Raw genomic sequence first — 24111 nt, 5'->3', positions numbered from 1 at the left:
GGATCCAATAAAAATAATATAAAAAAAGGACAAGACAAAGGGCAGACATTATGATAAATATAGGAAAACCACATTGTACAGTTGGAACAAACACAGGCATAGTTGTGTATAGTACACATTAAAAGCCCATACACAGAACGAAGGGCATACATCGGCACAGGAACGGACTTCCATAATTAAATGGGGAGCACAGTCTGTGTGGGCCGCAAATTATGGTCTTGGTCCAGCTAGTATGTTCCATGGGCGGGGCTTGGGAAGTTCAGTCACAGTGGACAAAAAGCCTCCAAGTCAATCTACCTCTCTAGTAAACGCTGAATGTCAGAATGGCATCAAACGCAGAGCGAAGAACCTCGCTTACCGAGGTTAGGGGTACTGGTTGTTTTCTTGCCCCCACGGAGCTTGAAGAAGCCCTTTCCAAAGGAGGAACGAGCCTTTCTGGAACCAAAGCTTTCATCCTCTGTGCTGGCGGGCGAGGTGGCGGAGGGACCCATCGGCGGCTTTTCACTCGTCTCTGCACCGGCATTCTAGCAGAGGACAAAAAGCATTACTCCTACAGGACCAACCTACAAGTGCCAAATGGTCAAGTATGACATGCTAAACTGTAGTTAGATAGTCTATCCATAATTAAAATATTCGTTTTATACACGTTTTTATGAGAGCGAGAGGCTGGTTGTATTGTTTTACAAATCAACAATATCCTGGGAAAAAAGGCATTAACATCAGATTAACGATAAAAAAAGAAAGAAAAAAAGAGCAGCTTTTACCTTTTGATTATTGCTCCTCTCCAGATGTTCCCGGCTGCAAGTCTGTGCAGCATCATGGCAGCTGATCGTCAAAACACAACAATGCAAACTAAACTGGTGGCAGCGTAGTAGAGATAGGGAGCTTTGGTCGTCAGAAGCAGCAGTCTGCAGCTACAGGTTATGAACCTAACTACTGAGACACCTTCTCAGACATGACTGAAGTAAGTCAACAACAGTTGCCTTAGTTTGTGCTTTGCTGCCATAGCTGTGCAGTACATATACAATGCAATATACAATCTTTACATCAAAATGTTATAATATTCACTTCATACTACATAGAAACACTTGAATCTCTGCTTTTGTTGTTTTCTTGAAACAATCTGTAATATTCAAAATGTACGCGTTTCTTAAATATTGTAACAACAAACCAGACCAACACAAAAGGTAGCTCTAATTCTGTTAAATCATATCTAGCCAAGTTGTTATGTGGAGCTATTGTCTGGTTGTAGGAAGCCGGCGAGCAAACATCTGCTGTTGTGTGATTGCTTGTTACGTAAGCGCACACTACATAGCAGGCATGGATACCTTTGTGTTGCTAAAAGGACTCCAGGTCATATTCATCAGTACAACTTGATATCATCTTTCTTTTGATATATGATTGATTCTTTGTCAAGCGGCACAAAAAAATGGAAATTATTGGAGACACGTAAAAATAACAAATATATCTACGTTATAGAAACCTACATTTGCAAAATCCTGTCTAATAAATCAGTGCATGTGGAAGAGCATAACGTCTTGTATTTAACCTTTCTACATCTGCTGCTTCTAATACTCCTTCTGGATCTGAAGGGCTCGGTGTGCGGGAAGGCTCTTCACTCAGTCCATTGAGGATCTCCAACTAGACATAGAAATATACACTTTTTAAAATTAAAAGTAAAAAAATAAAGATTCAGCAGACATGAGAATACAGCATTCTATTAATCTCCAGTAATGCTTAGAGAACCGACAGCCAATGTTATTCATTTAGCAATTGTGAAATCTAGGTGAGCTGATTGTATTTATTGAGTTTAATAAGATATGACGCTGCTCTAAGGTGGAAATCGCAGAGAGTCGCTAAGCAATACACCAAAAAGAAACCAATGAAGTTCGTAATACAAAATGTAACATTATATATTGCTACATCAACACTGACAAATCAACAATATATTGTGGTTAAGAATGCCATTTACAGTACTGAATTGTATTTTTTATGCTTATCAAAATAAACTGCTACTCACTTATGAGTGCCAGTTGATTTTTAGATGACAGAATTTGTGAAACACACACTATGGAACACAAACCTCATCTGGGCTCCTACTTTTCAGTTGTTCCCCATCTGTAACGTCATACTTTTCGGACTCCATGAACACCGTGATGTTTGAGAAGAATGCAATAGACTCATCACCATTACTGCCCATGTGTTCAGTATCTTTGCTTTTCTCTGCAATAGACAATGATTAAGATGCACGTTGAAATTTGACACTTTCAGAATCCGCTGTGTTGTTTAGCATTGATCAAACCTTTACTCAAGGGGATTATCATATTGTACAGAAATAAATCCAGACGCCATCTAAATTGGATAGCACAATCTAACATCAGATATATTGTGAAGAATTGCTTGTATTAAAGTTAAGTATACGTCAAATGCAGTTAATGGACTAATACTTCCGACATAGCATCGTGGCCATTGAGGCGGATCTTTGTAAATATCACTAATTTACTCTGACAGATATCTCACCTTTCTTCCCCTGCACTGACATCACCATCTCTTGAACTTTCTTATAACGCAGCAGCGACTGCTTCAGGTCATCGATCTTACGATCCTGCAAAGTCAAAGACAAGTTGATCCACAGTAAGTTCTTTGAACTGCTTGATTCAGCACAAAGCGAATCACAACTTATCAAATGTACCTTTTCTTCATTGGCTGCCATCAACGACTCGACTGCCTTTTTCATTCTCTGCAATTCCACATCTAGTGAGGACAGACAGTTAACGACAGAATGTGTGATGATTAACACAGGTAAAGGGAGGATATGGATGAAGGACCTGAGCACACAGAGTGCAAAGAGTGCTTCCACCGTGCAGGAATTGAAAGTCATTTCAGCCACATTTTGTTTTTCAAATTAAATAATAATATCCTTGTGTGAACAGATTTTTCACATATTTCACTTGGTAGAACATTTTCGCTTTCCAGAAGACACACACTCACACAGCTACAGCGCCTTTTCTGTGGCAGAGTTGTAAAACACTAACAAACTTCTTTTATTCAGCCGGTCTCCTCTCAGGATTGTTGTTTTTAAGTAATTCAACAACAAAAAGTACTTCAATATGATCTCCAAATGGAGATTAATTGGATATTTGGATATCTGCAAATTCGTGAGCAGATGATAACAAGGAAGACGATCAGGAGACAGAGAGCCATATTGTTAATTAAGGCGTTTTGTGGAGCGATGGCTGCTACTTCTGTATGCAGGAGTTTGTAGAGTCTGAGCCAAATGTGTTGGTGACTCCGGCGGCAAAACACGCCATGTCTTCCTCGTCTGCATTGGCAAAGTGACCACTGCAACGTCGATGTGGAGGGACATAAACGTTTTTTAGAAGAATTATAGAATTATTGATTTTCTAATGAGAGAAAAATGTCAATGTTCAGATTCTATGTGCTTTGTGATGTTCCTGCAAAAAAAAAGAAAGAAAAAAAAGACTGAACATCGGTTTTGGGCAATAAAATGCTAATTCAACTGATCTAGATTAGTAAACTGTATGGATGTCCATGTTGAGGGAATCCGTGTACTGAATGAAAAATGAAATTGTTCTACATAAGTGGAAGATCACTGATGCGGTAACGAATAAGACTGTCACACACTGAGCTTGACAACAACATGGCGGATTAGCAGGACACACACTGGCTGTTGGTGTGAGCGAGGGCAGGTCCGGAGGAGCTAGAAGGGAGATATGGCCGAGTACAGGAGGTGATTATTGTTGGAGAACACGAGGCAGAAGGATGAGTGAGCAGCCTGAATGGTTATGACAAACAACAAATTCATTCCTGGTGAAAACACAAAGCAGACATTCCTTTAGGATTGGCTTTGGTCTTCACTTCAAAGTTGTCAAACGTTGACCACGTTATAATAATGTGATGCGATGCGTTGCGGTCTGGTAATAGCACTCCAATGGGTTATAATGGACAAGCTGAGTTCAGGTGGCTCATGCTCGTTCATGCAAACATGGGTTGAGAGGGGTGCAGTAATAAGGTGCAATAATAAAAACAAATATTAAAAAAACCCTTACGTTTTTCTTTCAGCCTCTTTCTAAGAGTTTCATCTGGATGAGAGACTAAACAGGACAAAGAATTATGAAACAAAAAATGGTTTGACTCTAGCAGAACTAAGCCGACTGCTTTGCTAATTATCCATAGATATTAGCACTCAATCTCATGACCAGGAGCTTAGACATCATGCATGCTCGTCGTCAGTACCGCTGGCCATCGGACTGGTTTTCCCACCTCTTTCCGCAGGATCTGAACTGCTCGAGGCGATGGCTCTGAAGCCCGTCTCGTCCTGTAGTCTCCTCGTCTCTCTGTCTTTGCCCTCCAGCTGCCACCTCATCGCGGCCAGCTCCTCCTGTCGAGCAGACGACAACCGTGAGGGCGTTTCCTCCACACAGACACAACCTCCCCCACTCCAACGGCCACACTACAAACAAACCACAACACGGAGTTTGAAGGATGTCGACGTGGTATACAGAGACGCAGGACACACCTGCTGGGAAGGGGGGGGGGCGGCATGTGTGAGGTGGCTGGGAAAGGACTAAGGTATTAACAAATACATGCCATTATAAAAATGATACGTTTACAATTGACCACAATAAGAAGCAAGTTGAAAATCTAAATTTCCCTGAACAATTTCAGAAAGAAGAGGAAGACGCACAGAAATAGAACGCTGCCAAATCTGCCAAAACCAGCAAGAATCCCAATTAACGCATGCCTGTGGTTTGAAAATGTGAGCGTTTGCTTGATGTTGCCCCCTGTAGATGCAGAGTCAAGCAAGACATTTTTCTAAATAATCCCGACTTTTTGCATTTTACTCTGCTGCATGGTTTAGGCAAGCAAGTGACTTTACGGTTTACAAAAAGTCCATTTGCTTAAAATAATACTGCCAACCAGATGTAATGATTTTACCCTCAAAAATAAAAGCAGAAGAGGATCCAAAGGTCAAAAACCATAATCATACAGCAAGCCAAACAGTCGTCCTGACAAAAGCCAACCTTCATAGCCTGGAGTTTGTGCTCCTTCCTCTGTTTCTCATACTGCATCTGGCCCATTTTGCTTCTCAGGCTAGAAAGCTTGGCCATTAGCGACTAGCAGTTGAGAGACAAGGCAAGGAAGAGAGAGAGATAGAGAGAATGTAGAGAGAGAGAGAGAGATAATGTAGAGAGAGAGAGAGAGATAATGTAGAGATGCAAGAAGTGAAGGAGGTCAATAAGATAAACTACTTAAGATTCAAACCAGAGTTTTTACAGAACAAAGCACATTAAAACAGAAAGAAAACTCTTGAGAACACATCCACAGCCATGAAGACAGTCAGAGAACCCTCCTGTGAAAACTCACCTTTGTGGATTTGAGTTTCTTTTCGTACTGTAGTTTTTCACTCTCCAGCTCTGTCAATCTGTACCGCAGTTCGTTAATTTCAAGAATCAAATCCTGAAAATAGAAAGCATTTAGTGACCGTGGATACATTTGAAGAGACTGAATTCCTTGGAGATTTAATGCTTCAGAAGGCACAGCGGTGTTACAACAAGAGAAGGGAGATGATTTACGCCTTATGAGGCAGGACATTGACAGCAGCTTTTTGTTCCAGTGGGGTGGAAGAGGCGGCCGCGCTGCAACAACAACAACGCGTCGCGTTAGAAAGCTTCCAAGTATCCTGCATGCTTCCTCTGAGAGCAGAAAATTCTCCAATCTCGTAAACAACGGATTGGCTTCTTAAAGTTTGGATACTCTACGGATACTTCCATGAATGATTTGTCCTTGAAAAGTAAGAACATTCATCTGACTTTTATTCTTTCTCAAAACACAACTGCTTTGAGACTAACTAAATAAAATGTGACGTCTGTCCCCCACATGTGTCACAATATGCGTGAAGACTAGCGTGTGTGTGTGTGTGTGTATATTGAGGAGCGAGAAAGGAGAAAGGGAATTCCTTTCCTGAGAAGTAGCTCACATACCTCACTATCTCTAAATCTATCATCAAAATCAAGTCTGTCCTTCTCCAAGGTATTCTGCTTCAGCCTCAGGTTGGACACTTTGGAGATCAGTTCTAGCTTCTGCGTCTCCAGCGTAGTTCTGCACAGAATCTCCTGCGAATGATAAAAGAAGCGATGTTGCAATGAAAGTTGGTTGCTGTATAGTCAACGTTGGCTGCAGAGGCATTCTTGCCGTTGTAAATATTAATAATAACAGTCAGTAGCAGACTTCCACCCCCGACGTAAGCACAAGAGTAAGAAACAACACAGCAGATGTTCGTCTACAGAAGAACGTGAACTCCGACCTTTAATGGTAAAAGTGAGCTTCCCCTCCACACATATGAAAGCTTTCCCTATCGGGTGGCACATTGCATACGAGACGCACACACACCTGTTGTAGCATCTCCTCAGTGGCGTTGAGTTTGTCCCTGTGCTCATCCAAGCACATGTCCAGGTCTCGAATCTTTTCTCCCTGAGCCTCCACCTGGTCCGTCAGCACGCTCACCTGCGAGGAACCAAGAAGAGAGGTGTTTTTTTTAAAGCAGATTTTATCTCGAGTCAAATGTTGCCTCCTCTTGGAAATGGCGGGATTTTTAACCATTGTCGGATGGATACCTGAAGAACTAGTGACTCCTTATCACATTCTATTTGGGAAAGCCTCTCCTGGTAGTGGTCAGAGCCACTCAGATAGATGTGCCCGTTGGACTGCACACACACACACACACACACACACACACACACACACACACACAGAAAGAAACATGGATTAGACAAAGAAGAGAGACTCTTCTTTCACCTTGCACGGTGCAGACTCAGGTAGCTTATTTAGTCAGCTGATCCTAAAATCATTTGAGGTTTAACCACCTAATAACGATGTCAGATTAAATTTCTTCAAATCCAAGTGTGACTGGCTGCCCTGCACTAGCAAAACCTTCCATAGCTGAGAAGATGGCTCACATTCAGGCTGCTGTTTACACTGACTTACAGCATCCTACAAAAACTCTTCAGCCCATCTAGCCAAGCACACTTGACTTAACACCCCCGGCCCCCACCCCCAACATTTCAGCATGAATTCCCAGTTAACTCGGCGCAGGACGGCAGTCATGTTTGTCTGTTGTCTACATTCTACTTTCACACAGGGTTTGCCCGTGCTGGTGTGCATTCACAGAGAGGGTGATCACAATCAGAAGCAAACCAGATGTTCTACAGCTTGTTTGCAGCACATTCTGTCCTACCAGCACAGACAAAACCTCCTCAATGGTATCTCAACTTAAACCGGCCTTAGACAGTGAAAGAGTTCCCTCTTTTGCTTCTACATTTGTTACCTTCTAATTTTAGATAAACCAGTTACGTTATATTACCAAAGAAACTGATGAGAAAAAGATGAGACTGTATTCTGATCTCCAGTTAATGAACTAAAACAGTAACTATTGATGATTACCATATTGGTTAAATATCTCAGACACTATTCTGTTACAGATTTTGTAGTGTCTCTTGTAGCGTGTGCAGGCTTTTTTAAATCTACGTCTTACCAAGTGACCATGGAGCCACTCGAGCAGACGGTCAGCTGTGGAGTCGGGGATCTGGCAGCGCAGACTCTCTCGTTCCTCCGTGTCCATCAACTCCAGGACGCTCCGAAGGTCTTCCAAAAGGTGCAGCGCCCGCAGGCTGCCCATGAAAAGAGAGGTGGGGGACTGACAGTCGTACATCCCATTGGAGTAGTCCAGAGTCTTGGAGCCTGAGGTAGAGAAGCACCACAGAGGTGAGGGAGGGGAGCATTAAGGGCGGGAACCCTTAGCTCAGGTTACCATACACATAACACAACTTTCAACACTCGTATTAATTACAATGTTGCATTGACTAAATGGCAGAGTGCCCGCTATCAGAAGCTGGACTTAAGTGAATGATGATCATCATAAAATTCCCGTAATTAGGAGATGACCAATATTGGCACACTTGTGTTACATCCAATCCTCTGGAGCCACATGCAGCGTTTTCTAAAACATCACAGGACGGGAAAATTAAATCAAATGGTCTAATGAGGCACAATCAGGGCTCAATAGCTCACTTTTAAGGGTGATTGTCGGGCAGACAACGAGGCATCAGCTATGTGCTGAAGATGAGCAATTAAGATATGATGCAGTTATGGCAGCTTAATAAGGATCATGCAGAATAAAAGCTACATTATTTGTGATTTGGGTTTTATGAAAACAAACATTCTACATATGTCCTTTATGTTTATAATTCAGCTTCATCTGCTTCTCTGTCAATTGAATAGATTTGCGACTGCCATTTGTGATATCTATTTAAAATGATAAAGTGTTATCAATGTTTGCTCAACCTGGAAAACATTTTGCTTTGTTGACACAGCTGTAAATTTATAAAATATTATGGCAACGCTTAATGCAACAGACAAATTATACCTGCTATAATGCCATCCATCTGCTCCAAGGCGGCCGCCAACATGTCGCTGGCATCAGCCATCATCTTTACTCACCTGGAAATGCAATTATCATCATCAATGCATCATGATCTCTTTTGTAAAGAAGCCTCTGAGAAATCTACACACTCGCATGGTGTACCAGGCGGTGACACAAAACAAGAAATCTCACAATAAACTGAAAAGAACATGAAAATGAAAACACCAACGGTTATTGGGACGACCAACCCAGCAGCGTAGAGCAGTGAGAATCACAGATCTGCAGTAATGTGCAGTTCCCACCCGGGAATTAAGCTGTGACTGCAGTGCATCCTCAACAATCCACTATGCCTGAAATTTGCACATTATCTGCTAAAATGCCACAGTTTAGATGGATTTGACGTTTTTGAGCAAAATGACCTGAAAGCACCACGTATAGACAGCTACATGATGACCAGAGTGTGGCAGCAAAAATAAAGATAAGATAATAAGAAATAAGAAAAGATCTGCCAAAACAAACCAAAACCTCTGAAATAGAACTATATGTGCTCTGCTGATTTATACTCAATGAGCAGGGGATGAATAATGCATTTCAGAATTTCAATCAAACTATTCACCTCAACTATTGTCAGAATGGATGTCCCGCCAATAGGACAGTGGACACTCTGTTTGAATCAGTTACATTTTAGCATCCCAGCCTTGGAGCTCTGCCCCAGCAGCACAACAGACCCTTTATCTTTGGACGTTTAATCAAAAGGCCGGGCTGCAAATTCATGCTTAAAAGTGCATGCACAGGCATTCATTTGAACACACACACACACCTCATGCTTTAAATCAGCTGCCTCACATCCTGGGAGTGCCTATCACTGGGAATTGGCACCATTTACAAACTTTATGGAAACCAACCAAAGACCCAACACTGTTATTTCAGCGGGCACATTTCCCATTGTGTGTAAAGTAAGCATGCAGCCATCACAACACACACACACACACACACACACACACACACACACACACACACACACACACACACACACACACACACACACAAAATCGACTGAGAAGAAAAAAGAGGAACCAGCGTGCCTCCAGTCAGCCTCATAGTGGACTGCTGAGTGGTTTCCAACAGTAAACCCTGAAGGAGGGCAGAGCTGCTTCCGACAGTGACTGCTTGTCTCACAAATAGGACAGGAATGCAGAGCAGAGAAATAGATTGGTTGTTTCAAAAGGCAATCTTCTTTTAGAATGTGAATCAATAATACAGTATTGGTCTTTAAGAGGTCATAAGTGTACTTTTTGACTAACATAAAGGGTACAAAGTGACTTAAAGCAAAAGAAAGAACAAATTTGTACAATTTGAAGGGGTACATGCAGTATTCAAAGTAATTGTAGTATTACAGGCCTATTAGTAGTTATAGTTGAGGTATTTAGAACAATTATTATTATTATTATTATTGTTATATTGTTGTTGTTGTTAGCCTTTTATTACTGGCAACATTTAGTTTTAGCTCAATGTGAAGCATGAGACTATTTTGTTCTACAAATCTGTTGAATTTTCATCTCAGTTTTGGATTTACAGCCTCATTTGAACGTGGTGTTTTTGTTTTGAGCTTTGTCAGTTTGGAAAAGCCTGCCTCACACAAGTATGTGGAGGCAAAAGGAAGGAGAAGTTTTAAGGCCGTATCCGGATATTCCCTCATCAGTGCCACCCAGAAGATCACAAGAGAACAAGTGGCAAAAAGATGCTTCAACCTGCCAAATTGTCTGAAGACAGACAAATCATTTTCTGTGTCTAATTACCCACCTAAACTAGTCTTCTAAAATCACTGTAAATCACGGTTGGTGAGCTTTTATTAAACGGTTACTAAAATGGTTGCTGTAGACAACCTAGTAACATAAAATGTGATTATTTACTGAAAAAAAATCCTAATTCTTCTGCCAAAATATAGTTCTCCAAGGTAGCACACTGGTTGTCAAGCAACAGCGGCGCACTAATACCAGAGACGTCAAACTAGTGCCGCGCAGGACAGACAGGAGTCAGTTCACAAAAAAAAAAGAAAAGTGTCCGTTCACGATTCAACTGTTCATTCAGTAGCTATGTCACTCAGGGGGCTGTCCACGGAGGAACTTTTACAAAAGTTGGTGGTAGAAGGAGGAATCCAAATTTCAGATGAGGAGGCTCAGAAATTTAGAGGTAAGCGAAGTTTGAACTTCATAACTATCACCTAGCTAGCTAGCTAAGCTGGTTCTGATATTACAGTCACTAACGTTAATTCACTTAACGCTACTGTAGCTAAGCTAGATAATACTGTATCTTGAACTGCCAAATACGTAGGTAGTAAGTAAAGCTATTGAAAATATTAGCTAGTTTGCTCACATAATTAAGTCGGCTAACGTTATTAGCCATGCTAATGTCAAGCTAGCAAAGGTACACGGTCTCCCGCTCAAAGCTCCAACAAACAAAAGAAATCACCCAAGCCCGCGAATACACTCTGAATTTGAAGTAAGTTATCATTTCGTATTTATCTTATTCACTAGTGTTTCTTACTTGGTGTTTATTTATTCATGTTTCCATTTTTATTCCGACAAAACATGTATATGTGGTGGTGGTAAAAACATGTTAAAGGAAAAAATATATATTTTGAATTGGCTTAATTAATTTTCTCTCCAAGTAGCAACCTTTTATCTTCCGTTTAACGCAACACACAGCATTGTGCGGGGATATTAGTGCTGAGTGGCTTAAGATAGTTCACGCAACACATCCTGGTTTTTAATAATTAGTCAGTAAACGCAGCATTGTCTGAAGCAGGCTGGAAACCTTGCACCTTTATTTACAAGGACTCGTCGCGGTGCCACGTACGTTAGTTTTGGACTTTAGTCAACACGTGAGAACTCGTCTGACACAAAGAGTATCCAGCTGAGTGCTACATGTGTGAAATAACAACTATAGTCTGCACTTTGGGGTGTGTCTGTAAACAGCTTCATTCCGCGTCCCTCCCTCCCCACTGGCACCGTGAGTTACCATGGTTACAGGAAACTGAAATCCTGAAACGTTAAAGTTAAAGTTTTTGTTTAGTTTGACTGTACAAAATCATGAATGTAGCCTGATTGTAGCTTGATGCTGACATCTTGTTCTCTAACATATAGAACAAATGTAAAGCCTCAGAGCTTTGATTATTAACAGTATGTTAGTGATGACAAAGGTGATAACTCGCCATCAGACTGACAAGGCTGCAAAAGTTGCTGTTTGTATGTTGTATTTTTCTGTTGAACATAAAAGGCTCACTTTAAACACTATTATTAATAATCAATGATGATAATGAGAAGTAGAAAAATAACATACTAAACATTTCTGTATAATGACATATGATTATATACAGTTTTTAAAAAACTTTATTTACAAACCACATTACAGCGAGTTGCAAAAAAGGTTGTTTATTTATGAATTGCATCAGTCACTATCTGTATGTCTAGAGTTTCAGTGCTTCTTTTAATAGCTTTTTCATTTATATTTCAGACAATGATGTGGATGGAGAGACAGTAGACTGCGGACTCACAGAAAATATGATTGCATATCTCTTTGACAAGTCTTTCAAAAAGCAGCTAAAATTTAGAGACTTCACACACCGCTACAAGGAGGTCACCGTTTACTTTACTAAGTGGTCAACCCAGAACAACAAACATGTGAAGCTTCTGTGTCCCCAGCAAACCAGAGGTGGTAATGTATTAATTAGGCTATTTTTTTCACCATTTCTTTTTCTATTTTTATCTTGCATTGAGGTGGTGTTGTCCTAATCTGATAATGCTGTTCTTCTGCTGTATTGCAGGTTGGAATCTACTTGCCACAGACTGCCTGCAGTCATTTCCATTCCACAATTCCCGCAAGATGTCCAGAGCCGCTTAGATGCTAAAGAACCGGTCCACAAGGAACAAAAGTACCGTAACAAAACAATTGGGACTCTGTATGACATGCTGTCACAGTGTACAATGTAAGTGTTTGTCACGGTGCGGATTCTTGGGGAGGAGGGGGGGGGGGGGGGGGGGGCGTACAGAGTCGGCACGACACAGCGGGTACAGATGCAATACGTTTTATTGGTTTCCTTATGCAGAATCTGCGAGCTCTCCCGGCGTCTCGCTCTCTCGCCGTCGAACTCCACTCCCGCTCTCCGCTACTGCATTTTAAAACCACAATACAAACAGTTAGTGTGCAATCAGCTCAGCTGAGGCCAATTGCCTCCACCTGGCACCGTTCCCTGAGCCACTCCCTTCTCCGTCCCCTCTGCAGCCGAGCCAAACCACGCCCGCCACCACAGTGTTCTTTTCCAAATATCATACAAAACATAAAATGTAATATGTATAGTTTTTATAATTTTCCACCAGATGCACACATGCAAACTTGTCACCCCGGCACAAACCCACACAATAACACGTGTGTTGGGGGAAAATTGTTGAGCCTGCGTGGGGTGAGGCTCTCAGGAATGTGACCTTTGATGTGAGCCGGTGACTTAAGGCAGTCCAGGGTGAGATAAGACACAGATGTAATCATACGTGCCCTGACTGACCTTTTAGATGTTGTTGATTGTCTGGGTCCATAAAGGGAGGGTCACGGGGTCACCCCTACATCATCTGGTACTTTTCCAACACTCCTCTTTGAGGGGTGGGCTGTCCTGTCCTGAGGCACCACAAACCTCCCTGAAGTGTACATAAGCTCCTGTTCTCCTCTTCAACTTTGTCAGATCTCCCTGCTCCTTTTGGGGGAAGGAACCTCTGTCCCTTTTCAGCTGAATTGTAGTCATTTGACTTCTGTCTGTGCTTACGACTTGTGCTGATGATTTCTGTATTCTTTATCTTTTTCCTATATTCTAGTTAGTAATAAATACTTAATCACAAAGCAAGCTCAAGATACTTTTGATTTCTCACATGGGCTAAATCCACAAATTTCCACCACAAACTTGGCGACGAGGATGGGATGGACGCGTGATCTGGACTCTGACGGACGGACAGGAGGCCATATAGTATAGGTGATTCCTCCCTGAGGGTGAGAAGCTGCCGTCCCGACGAGACCCGGATTGCCGATCCATCCAGTTCAAGAAAAGAAACGAAGAACACGCGGTGAGAGATTAAAATTATTTTAAAGGCAGACAGAGTCATCGACAAAAGGGTTTTAGGCCTATCTCACAACGAGTGTGTTGTAGACAGACGTGTCTGGGTCACCTGTAGTATTTTCTCAAGTTGCATATCCTGTGTCTCCTGAAAATTCACAGGCCAACTTTGGATCAATGCAGTAGACTGAGTGGCCACAGAAAGCAACGGTCAACTGACTTGCCTTAGTTATGCATGTGGTATTTCTCCGTTTGTGCGCACCTTTATAGGCGCGTACACTCCTTGCATACAGATACAGATATCTAAATGAGTAGTGTTCAGAGTAAAGGGGAGACGGGTGAAAACCATGAGACTAATATCCTGCCACTATTGTGTAAATTGATGTCAGAGCGTTATCCTGGCAGTTTGAATCAAATACAAAAATGGGTTGAATTGGGGTTCCCTCCAAAGGGGAGTTTGAGTAAGAATCAATTGGAGCAGTTGGAATTGCAACTGAGGGGGAAGGAGAAGAACGATGCAGCTCAGCATGCAGGCCTGTCGAGAAGAAAGCAGAAGAAGAATGTGGTATTTAAGGCAGATTGGGAAGCTTTCAAGATGTGGAAGTATGAGTCGGAGAGAAGGGAGAGACAGAGGTTGGTAGCATTTAATTCATTAAAGACCAAAGATCCTACAAAAAGTTCTGAAATGTGTACCCCTTCTAACCCAAAAACACTTTATCCTTGTTTTTATGAGTTCCCGAGGAGATTGGTGGACACGGATCTGGACCCCCCCCCCTCCCCTCACTGCTCCTCCAGCTCCCGCCTTCATGAGCCCGCAGTCTCCACGGCAGGAAGCAGCACAAACAACCTTTCCTCGGCTTGACAACAGCCCACCAGGAGGGAAGCCAGATTCAACCTCCAACACCAGCCAGACGACCTTTTCACCTACTGTGACCCGCTCGCAGGCTCAACAAAGACGGGTCTTGCTCAGAGAAGAAAGAAAGACGTTGTTCGATCCTGCAGCTTCTTTTCCAGTGGAGGGGGCGCAAGGGCCGATGCTGGTTCTCAGACCCTGGTCAGATGCCGATGTGACCAAGGCAATGAGCCACGTCTGCAGTCCCAAGGACAATCTTGCTAATTGGGAGATTGATCTTCAGCAATTTGTCACAAAATACCATCCTAGCATGTCAGAGCTGCAGCGTTTGATGTGCAGACTTCTGACACATGACTATCACAAGGTTCAGAGTGTGTTCAACACCACAAGAATGGCTGCTCGCCTGGAAGATCCTGATTGTGAGCACGGTACAGATATGGACATTAGAAGTGCTGTAGATGCTCTCATTGTTTTGGTAAAAGAACAATTTCCTCTGAGACTGAACCTCCCCACCGTCACCTCTATGACACAAGGGCCACAAGAAACATGCAGCTCATTCCTGGGACGCCTGACGACAGCTTTTGACATCCACAGTGGCCTTAAGCGACCTGATCCAATGGGGGCACAGCCCCTAATGCCATATGAAGTCCATCTGAAAGAACATTTTATAAGCAGAATGAGACCTGAACTTAAACGGATGGTGAAAAGATCATGTGTAACCTGGAAAACGTGTGCTCTTGCAGACATCCTTCAGCACGCTGAACACGCTGAAGATGAGTTACACAAGAAAAAGGACAAACTAAAAGGTTTGGAAAAGGCTCAGTATGCAATGTTTACGTGCTTGCAGTGCCAACAATTGCCCAAGGCCAACGTGGAAGAGGAAGAGGTTATGGAAGAGCTCGTGGCAGAGGCAGATCGGACTTACGGGAATTATGATCCAAGCGTGTGTTACAACTGTGGACAGCAAGGACATTGGCGAGCAGAGTGTCCTGAGCACATGAGGATGAGACACATCACACATCTGACTGAGGGAGGCAGAGGGAGGGGCGGACCCCAGAGACGGAGCACCCCATCACGGAGGAGAAAGTAACACACCCTACACATACTCATAAACGAAACAAAATCGTTGTGCACACACACACACACACACACACATCTTAGATCGCATGTCGAGTTATATTCAGAGATTCCCATAATTAACGTTGACGATTTCTTGCCATCCGGTAACACTTGTAGTTGACTCAAGAGCATTTGGCATTGTGTTTGAGCTCAACATCAGATGGCATTTACAAAAAAAAAAAAAAGAGACTAAATTGCAATTATTTTAGATGTTTAACTACAGTCCAAAAACCCTCATGTATGTATAAGGATGAAAACTATTAGCATACCTTGATGCATTAATTACTCATGACCATGTAAAAATTGCGCATACACACACGGTAGAAGATTACATGCATGAACAGTCATTACATTGCACATCCCATGTAAGCACAGGGCGAGATGGAAGGTATGTGGAGGTACAGCATGACCAAAAGTTGGAGAAAGAGAGATTATGGTTGAAGTATGTGTATTGGTCAGAGGAGGCTGCTGCGGTGTCTGTTTCTCTCTCTCCTTCCCAAAGGGAAAAAAGGTGTTCCTCGATTCTACTCCACATTTCATTGGCTAAACCATCTCACTGGGAATGACAGGATCTTGGTCCATGGTTGCAACAGTGTCTCGGCCTAAAGTTCAGACCGGGTGCAGAGGATCCTCATGAAGAGTATAGCGCTAGTGGTAATGTAGATCGCACTACGTAGATCACTCGAGTAGTGTACACAGAACAGTAGAGCTCGTTGAGGAATGCACACAACACGCAGACTTGTATAGCCTCCCAAACAAGAAGACATAAGCTGGTTTGTTTTTTTTCTTTTTTGGGCGCGGCTATAAATGGATAGGATGTCCAGTGGGTTACCACAGAAGTCAGGTGTATTCCACAGAAGCGCTTAGGAACATCTACATAATTTATAACTCCCTGCAGGGTCGGCCCATCTAAATTATGTGGCTGATATGATGATTTGCAGCCCATCAAAGGAGGCTTGTAAAATTGGTACAATTTCGCTACTTAAACATTTGGCAGAGAACAGACATAAGGCTTGCCTACGAAAAACTTAAATTTGCTCTAGAACAAGTGACTTATCTGGGACATGTGATCACAGCTGAGGGCAAAATCCCTCTCTCCCAAACGTATTGGGGCAATTCAATTGGTACCAAAAACAAAAAAAACGAATGATGAGTTTTTTGGGGATGACTTCATACTGTAGACAGTGGATCCCTAATTATTCAGAAAGAGAGGCACCTCTCTCGTTCATGGTCCACGGTAAAGGCCTCAGCGCGCATGACAAACTGACTTGGACTACTGAAGCTGAAAAGGCTTTTCAGGACTTAAAGACTTCCTTATCACAGGCCCCGACTCTGGGCCTGCTGAGACCTGACTTACCGTAGACTCACTTCATAGACCAGAAGGACTGTTAAATGACATCAGTTTTGTGTCATCTTCATGGAGGACAACTTAGGCCTGTTGCCTACTTCTCCTCAACACTTGACCCTGTTGCTTTGGGTCTTCCTCTGTTTGCGAGCAGTGGCAGCAGCCGAGAGAGACATTTTAGCATCATGTGGGCTTCTGTGATGTCCCACTCATGGTCCCACTTACTGTCTCTCATATCCTATATGCCCAGAAGACTTCTCACCTCTCTGCTCAGAGATGGTTCAGGTATCCTACAACTTAATGTAATTGTCAAACGATGCAATGTCCTTAACCCATCTACACTTCTTCCAACTGCAGATGACAGAGAGCTTCATGACTGTGTCGAAGTCTTGCAGCAGACATGCGTACCAAGGCCTGATCTGTTGGACACACCTCTTCCCAATGCAGATCTTGAGCTGTTTGTAGACGGCTCCGCTTCTCGCTCACCAGACACGGGCAGCGGTCAGGTTGGGTTTTCAGTGGTTACATCACACAGCACACTTGTTAGTGGCAGGCTTCCTTCACACTTCTCAGCACAGGCGGTAGAGTTGATTGCACTTGCCGAGACATGTAAAGCAGCTGAAGGTAAAACAGTTAACATCTTCACTGATTTACGTTATTCTTCTGGTGCGGAGCTCTTTAGAGACACAGGGGGTTTCTTACGTCATCTGGCAAGCCTATTGCACATCATACCCTTGTGTCGGCTTTTCTGGATGCCATTTTACTACCCAGAGCCATTGCAGTCATTAAACGTGAAGCTCACACCTCTTCTCTTGACCCTGTATCTGTAGGAAACAGGGGCGCGGATGCGGCTGCGAAGAAGGCAGCCTCGCGGGGCTTCCTTTTCCCCCTCGCTCAAATGCTTTCCACACCGACCGATCCTAGTCCTTATGCCGATCTTTCAACACTTCGGCCTCTTGCCGGTGCACAGGAGCGTTCCCTGTGGAAACGATCTGGTGCTATTCTTGAGGGCGGAATCTACACAGGGCCGGACAGTGGGCCCTGTTTGCCACGTGCTCTCTTCCACATTTATGCTAAGTTGTCTCACGGAAAAGATCACGTGGGCAAAGGGGGATGTTCACTGCTATAAATGAGCATGCTGAGATATTGTGCTAACCTCTCCCCTTCACTCTCAGCACTGCACGGAGAGGTGAAAGCGGCGCTTCCATCCACAGCTACAGCAATGCAGCACCACCTGAAACCAGGAGACTGGGTCCTCATTAAGGATCACTGGAGGAAGCACTGGAAGCAGAGACGCTACACGGGGCCCTTCCAAGTACTCCTGACCACGGAGACGGCAGTTAAGGTGGAAGGGAAAGCGACGTGGGTTCACGCCAGCCACTGCAAACGCATCCCGGATCCAGGAGGCGAAGGAGCACCTCCATCTGGTTCCGGTTAAGGGGTTGCAGGGTGGAGAGCCCTCCCCCACTGCAGTGTTCCAGGACACCGACGAGCCCGGTAGAGACGGCAGAGACAGCAAGGACGGCAGCCACCCGGAGAACAGCGATAAAAGACAGATCTCCAGCGCCAAAGAACACTTAGGAAGCATAGTTGGAGCCTGAGAATGAACATGTGTTTATCACTATCACTGGCCACATTTGTGCTGATCCCACTCACGATCAATGAGCTACGACCTCCCTATGTGAACACCACAGATTCCGGCCTTCTCCACGCTCCAATAGAGAATTTCAGGAAGTTTCCACTGTCCAGCAAAACAATGCGACAAGACAGAGTGTTTGCTCTACACAATCGAACATGATGCATGGGTTAAAATAGAAAGTTACGTAAATGAAATTGTGTGTGTTGCCGGGTTGGGAGAAGAATATGTACTGTGGGGGTGCACAAGAGTTTTGATTTAGCAGATCCACCATTCTGGTGCAGTAAACCACGATCGTGTCAGGAGATACCAGCCTACACTGGCTCCAGCAACTGGAGGGAGGCATGCAAAAGAACTTACCAGCCTGTCCGAGAGACACAGCCTAAAACAGCACAACCTGAAATAATTTACGGGGCCGTTAAACCACAGACCCTGACCTCCCTTAGGCCAGAACAGCCCCCCACTAAAGCAACTTGGAGGCAAGGGTTGATCTCTTTCAAATGTCCGAGAGGGGGGACTGAGAAGGAGGGTTGTAAAGCGTACATGTTACGGCTGAGCACGCCGCACTTAGGTCACTGGTCAGTCCTGGACTCGGAGGACGTTAGAACTCAGTGTGGGACAAATGATACTTGTACGGTGTCTGTAAGTCCTAAATATGATGCAAGTTGGGAATACCCGTTCTGGTGCGCTCTACCCGAAGGTTGTACGACGGAACCAGCCCATTTCACTCGGTTAGATTGGCAGTATGCATGCAAGGTAAGCCTACAGTTAAGGAACCTTCCAAACCGAACACCACCGTACGAGCATGACAATATTGCGTTGACTATTATGAATGAGTTTGCTAATGAAAGGAATGTCTCTAATTGTTGGATATGTCAGCATATGCCCATTTCATCTAGAGCACCTATGTTGGTTCCTGTTCCATTCACGGAAGCCGACTGGGATGTCATGGGGTGGGCTGAGCTATCTCATCGATTTGTGAGTAATGATGAAGACTGTTACACTCCTCCATCGCATACGGCGACAAGAGCGCAAAGCACAACTGCCTATGAGGGTGAAAAGGGGAAAGTTGTGCGTTTTGCAGTTAAGCAATTTAATCTTGAGGAAAGGCCCGTAGGTATTAATCAAGTGATGTTGTTTAGATTAACCTATTACAAAAGATACGTCCAACAAGGGTTAAGATATCAAGTGCAAATGACTCTCGGTGAGACTAATTGTACGGCGGAGAATGAATTGTTAAAAACTGCATGTACTCTCATACCAAATACAGCATCTATTCGATTGGAGATGGGTATACAGAGCATCCCCTGGGGATTTTAAAGTCACACATACAACTTGGAGTAGACATAATTGTAGTAAACCTTTAATCCCAACTAGACCTCCGAATAGAGATTGTACTAACCCAGCACCTCCCATTCCGGTCCATCCCTTAACCAACGTCAGCCGCTGTGTTAACTTCTATCCCCTGGATGGATTTCATCTAGGTACGAGTGACTGTAGTAATGATATTATCAGCTTTGCCACTGAGTTTAAGGACCTCGCATTACCGGGAAAGGTGTATTTAGTTTGTGGCAACATCGCTTACAGCTGTGTTCCGGTCGTAGGGAACCTTCGTAAAAGGTCAGTAACTGGGAAATGCTATTTAGCATATCTTATACCCCTAATTAGACAAGCTGACTCCAAGGGACTTGCGCCATTCCATGTACGTCATAAACGCGCCATTTCACTAGGTTCAAGGATTTTTAGCATACTAATACCGTCCTATGGCACCTACAGGAGCCAAGAGGAAATAAGGGCACTCTCAACAGTACTGGAAAGACACATGAATAAGACTTCAATAGCACTTTCCGAAATGCAAAAGGAAGTAAATGACATCAAACACATGGTACTACAAAATAGAATGGCTCTGGACCTCGTTCTGGCCTCACAAGGCGGGGTATGCAAGATAATCAACACTGAATGTTGCGCTTACATCTCCGATGCAACATCATCAGTTTATGATGTGGTGGCAGACACAGAGCAAGGCATTAAGGAATTGCATGAAGACCACGGCTGGAATCCTTTTGGGGAAATGCAGGCATGGGTTGGATCATGGGGAACTTCTCTTCTCAAAGGACTGCTATGGATGTTGGGGGGGGTATCATTTTGTCTGTAATTGTTACAACCCTAATTGTAACTGTTTTAAAGCTCTTTGTAAGGAAGGTTGTTAGTACTCATGTATCAGTTGAACACACAAGTACTACTATACGGTGTCCGGTTCAGGAATGGACTCCACCCTATCCGTATAGCTCTGACAGTGATGATGAGTGTGAGGATTGTGTGTAACTAAACAGCATGTATGGTGTTAATGTTTAGCAAAAGTTCTCAATGTACCTAGAAGTTAATGATGTGATGTTCTGAATCTTCGTGAATTTACACCACTGATGTATGTTCTAAACGTTTTCTTTGTTGTTTAATTTTCTTTCTTAATTTCGATTTGATTGTTGTTTAGAGTTTCTTAAGTTGATTCCGGATTGTCAAAAATGACAAAAAGAGAGGGATGTTGGGGGAAAATTGTTGAGCCTGCGTGGGGTGAGGCTCTCAGGAATGTGACCTTTGATGTGAGCCGGTGACTAAAGGCAGTCCAGGGTGAGATAAGACACAGATGTAATCATACGTGCCCTGACTGACCTTTTAGATGTTGTTGATTGTCTGGGTCCATAAAGGGAGGGTCACAGGGTCACCCCTGCATCATCTGGTACTTTTCCAACACTCCTCTTTGAGAGGTGGGCTGTCCTGTCCTGAGGCACCACAAACCTCCCTGAAGTGTATATAAGCTCCTGTTCTCCTCTTTGACTTTGTCAGATCTTCCTGCTCCTTTTGGGGGAAGGAACATCTGTCCCTTTTCAGCTGAATTGTAGTCATTTGACTTCTGTCTGTGCTTACGACTTGTGCGGATGATTTCTGTATTCTTTATCTTTTTCCTATATTCTAGTTAGTAATAAATACTTAATCACAAAGCAAGCTCAAGATACTTTTGATTTCTCACATGGGCTAAATCCACAAATTTCCACCACAACGTGCACGGAGTGAAGTCAGTGAACCACGTGCAGTGAATATAACATTTTACTCGAGTTGATGACGACTACACTAGTTACTGTAAATGTAATCAAACCTTTGCAAGTAAATACCAATACTTTATCCATACACCTGTTCAACAAGCATACATTTAAACAGGTAGAAAGTGATATTTAAATTTTCTCCTGCAGTCTCTTATTCACCTTAATATGGTAATGTAGTTTGTTTTGTCATTGTTTGAGACAGGTATCCAACCAACTCGGACTACGTTCAGGTCATTAAAGCGTTAATTGGGAAGTACCCTTTCTTAAGGGATGTACACGGGAATGGTTATGTAAGTACCTCTCCTTTGGTCTCTAATTTGAACAGATTTTAGATTTACAGAAGTATGCATAATTAACTTTCATGATATCTGTTTGGAACAACCAGCATACCTGGCACAGCCAACTCAAGAGAAAATTCAAAACAGAACGGGCTCCACTAATCAACAATGAGGAAGTAAAACGGGTCAAAGAAAAGTTTCGGCAGGCAAGATCACTGAAGACCCCAGAAGAATCTACATCCACATGTCCAAAACGACTGAAGCCATCTCTAGTAAATCCCCTCAATCTCACAAAAGCTAAGGCAAGATCACATTGTTATATTGTGTACATATGATCTCTAACCAGTGATATCTGTTTTGATAAAGGAATCATGCATTGTGGGGGAGGATGCAACCTCTGTTGAGGCTCATATCAAGGTACTACTTGAGCAATACAGAAAGTTGCATCCCGACATGAATCTGGTGAAAGACCGCATGATGAAAACCGTTGCATGGAGACGCCGAGAAATAGCAGAAGGAATGTCAACTGAAGATCTGTTGAGGAGATATCCATTCCTAAGAACATCCGCTGGGGTAAGAACAATTAAGCTGCTGCCAACTTCAGTCAGTGCTTTAAATTGCTCCCGGTCTATATATTAATACTTAACAGAAATTCTGAAAAAAGGTTCATATAGACCTCTCCTACAGTTGTAAATAATTTCCATTTGTAAGATTTTACTGCATATGTCCTGGCTGCCTTTACACCGTTCCTCCTATGCCTTTCTTTCCCCTATTTTTCTTTTTAAAATCTCAGTTGTGCGCGGAGGTTGATGCCATGCACCCCTCTCCAGTCAACATATGCCACCGCATCAGTGAGAACTTCACATCTATTCTCCCAAATATGCTGAAACTTGTCAAGGATTCGCCACTGAAAAAACTATACATGGAAGCAAGAGAGGATGCCTTGGCTGAGGATATTAAAGGTACAGATTTGAGCACATATAACTAGTTAATTTTGCTCCATCATTGTGTCAGTTGTGTGCAGTCCTGTGTACTCTTGTGCAGTCCTGTGTACAGTTCCACTGAACTGGTATTGCATTGTTAATCTGTGGCACTTAGTGGGTGTATAATGCAACATTATCTTGATGATGTTTAATTTGTTTATTTCTCACATGCATTTTAAAAGCTAATACATGTTAGTTTATTGTACTGAACCTGAAGTAACATGCGGTAGCCTATCTTGGAATTTACAGGTTATTTGTATCAACAAACGTTCCTTGAAATGCATTAAAATTGTAAAATCTGTATGACCTAGGAATTGACTTCAGGGGTGGACTCCTCCTCTTGCCATCCATATTCAAGGAGAAGATTGAGGATTTCATTATGCTTGGACAGGTAAATACCTGGTGTCCTGCATAGCCACTAGCCATAAGTTAATGTTCTTTTAGATCACTGTGCATGCTTAATCATATTGATCTTGTTATGTATGCTAACATTCTTTTCTCTTATGCAGAAAAATCCATAACTCCATATCCAACCGAAATTTGCCCTCTCAAGACAGTGCCAGAGTGTGGTCAATGTCGAGGGAATTGAGGTCTGTTCTTGCACTTCGGTGGATGAGGCCTTCATTGCAGCCTACTGCATGTACTTTGTCTGTAACTCGAATTGTCAACCTTCTTCACTGATTATGCCTGGACTGCATCAGTGTACAAAATGCTCAAAGATGACTTTTACTCTTAGAAAACTGATTCATCATATTGGACTTGTAGATGCACACGACCCTCATTTCAACATAACCTGTGGGATAAGTAACTGCCAGTATGCTTTTTCCAAGTATCATTCTTTTAGGCGGCATGTTTATCAAAAATTCTTGAAAATTAAGTACATTCTGAACGTTGAGACTTTGTGGGTGTTGTGTGGGAAACTGTTACTGCCTTGCTCTTATGACAATCACTTCCATGCTTACCACGTCAAAGTTGACAATGACTGGATTTTACTCAGTCCAGGAAATCAGTTGGACTATCAAGCTCTCGACACATATTTAGTTGATGATAGACTGTATGTTTCCTTGAGGTATTCTGTGTAAGTATGTTCTATCTAAATGTGTGTTACTTTTTGAAGTATTCTGCCTCATGTTAATGTGACTGCAATCTTTACATATTGTAATGTTATGCATTGAGATTGATTCATTTTATATGTAGCTATATAGAATTGAATGAATTAAGATTTTAACACTATAAATGTTGCCATGTTTAT

The 24111-nt window shown here is 42.9% G+C and overlaps 2 protein-coding genes across 13 annotated transcripts in view; one reads left to right on the top strand and one right to left on the bottom strand.

Moving 5' to 3' along the window:
- Positions 1-24111, bottom strand: part of LOC120812621 (liprin-beta-1-like) — a 32243-nt gene that overhangs the window by 4675 nt on the left and 3457 nt on the right. For 4 of the 12 annotated variants that reach the window (XM_040168755.2, XM_078097644.1, XM_078097643.1 and 1 more), the window contains 13 exons: positions 8447-8520; positions 7556-7761; positions 6639-6728; positions 6415-6528; positions 6006-6137; positions 5389-5481; positions 4285-4402; positions 2693-2754; positions 2521-2605; positions 2084-2223; positions 1550-1641; positions 765-825; positions 359-524 (listed from right to left, as the gene is read on the bottom strand). In XM_040168755.2, coding sequence (XP_040024689.2) covers positions 359-524; positions 765-825; positions 1550-1641; positions 2084-2223; positions 2521-2605; positions 2693-2754; positions 4285-4402; positions 5389-5481; positions 6006-6137; positions 6415-6528; positions 6639-6728; positions 7556-7761; positions 8447-8510 — 1423 coding nt within the window. In that variant the 5' untranslated portion in view covers positions 8511-8520. Of the gene's footprint in view, positions 1-358; positions 525-764; positions 826-1549; positions 1642-2083; positions 2224-2520; positions 2606-2692; positions 2755-4070; positions 4116-4284; positions 4403-5045; positions 5139-5388; positions 5482-6005; positions 6138-6414; positions 6529-6638; positions 6729-7555; positions 7762-8446; positions 8521-24111 lie in introns of all 12 variants that reach the window. The other 8 variants (XM_040168750.2, XM_040168752.2, XM_040168751.2 and 5 more) reach the window with 3 other exon arrangements.
- LOC144391093 (uncharacterized) lies at positions 13179-18694 on the top strand. The gene is made up of 2 exons (XM_078097646.1): positions 13179-15483; positions 18037-18694. The coding sequence occupies exons 1-2, from the start codon at positions 14273-14275 to the stop codon at positions 18122-18124; spliced, it is 1299 nt and encodes a 432-aa protein (XP_077953772.1). The 5' UTR covers positions 13179-14272; the 3' UTR covers positions 18125-18694.

The sequence above is a fragment of the Gasterosteus aculeatus genome, chromosome Y, assembly GCF_964276395.1.
Source record: "Gasterosteus aculeatus chromosome Y, fGasAcu3.hap1.1, whole genome shotgun sequence".
Taxonomy (NCBI): Eukaryota; Metazoa; Chordata; class Actinopteri; order Perciformes; family Gasterosteidae; genus Gasterosteus; species Gasterosteus aculeatus.
The sequence above is the reverse complement of the archived record's forward strand: the minus strand, read 5'-3'. Positions and strand labels throughout refer to the sequence as shown.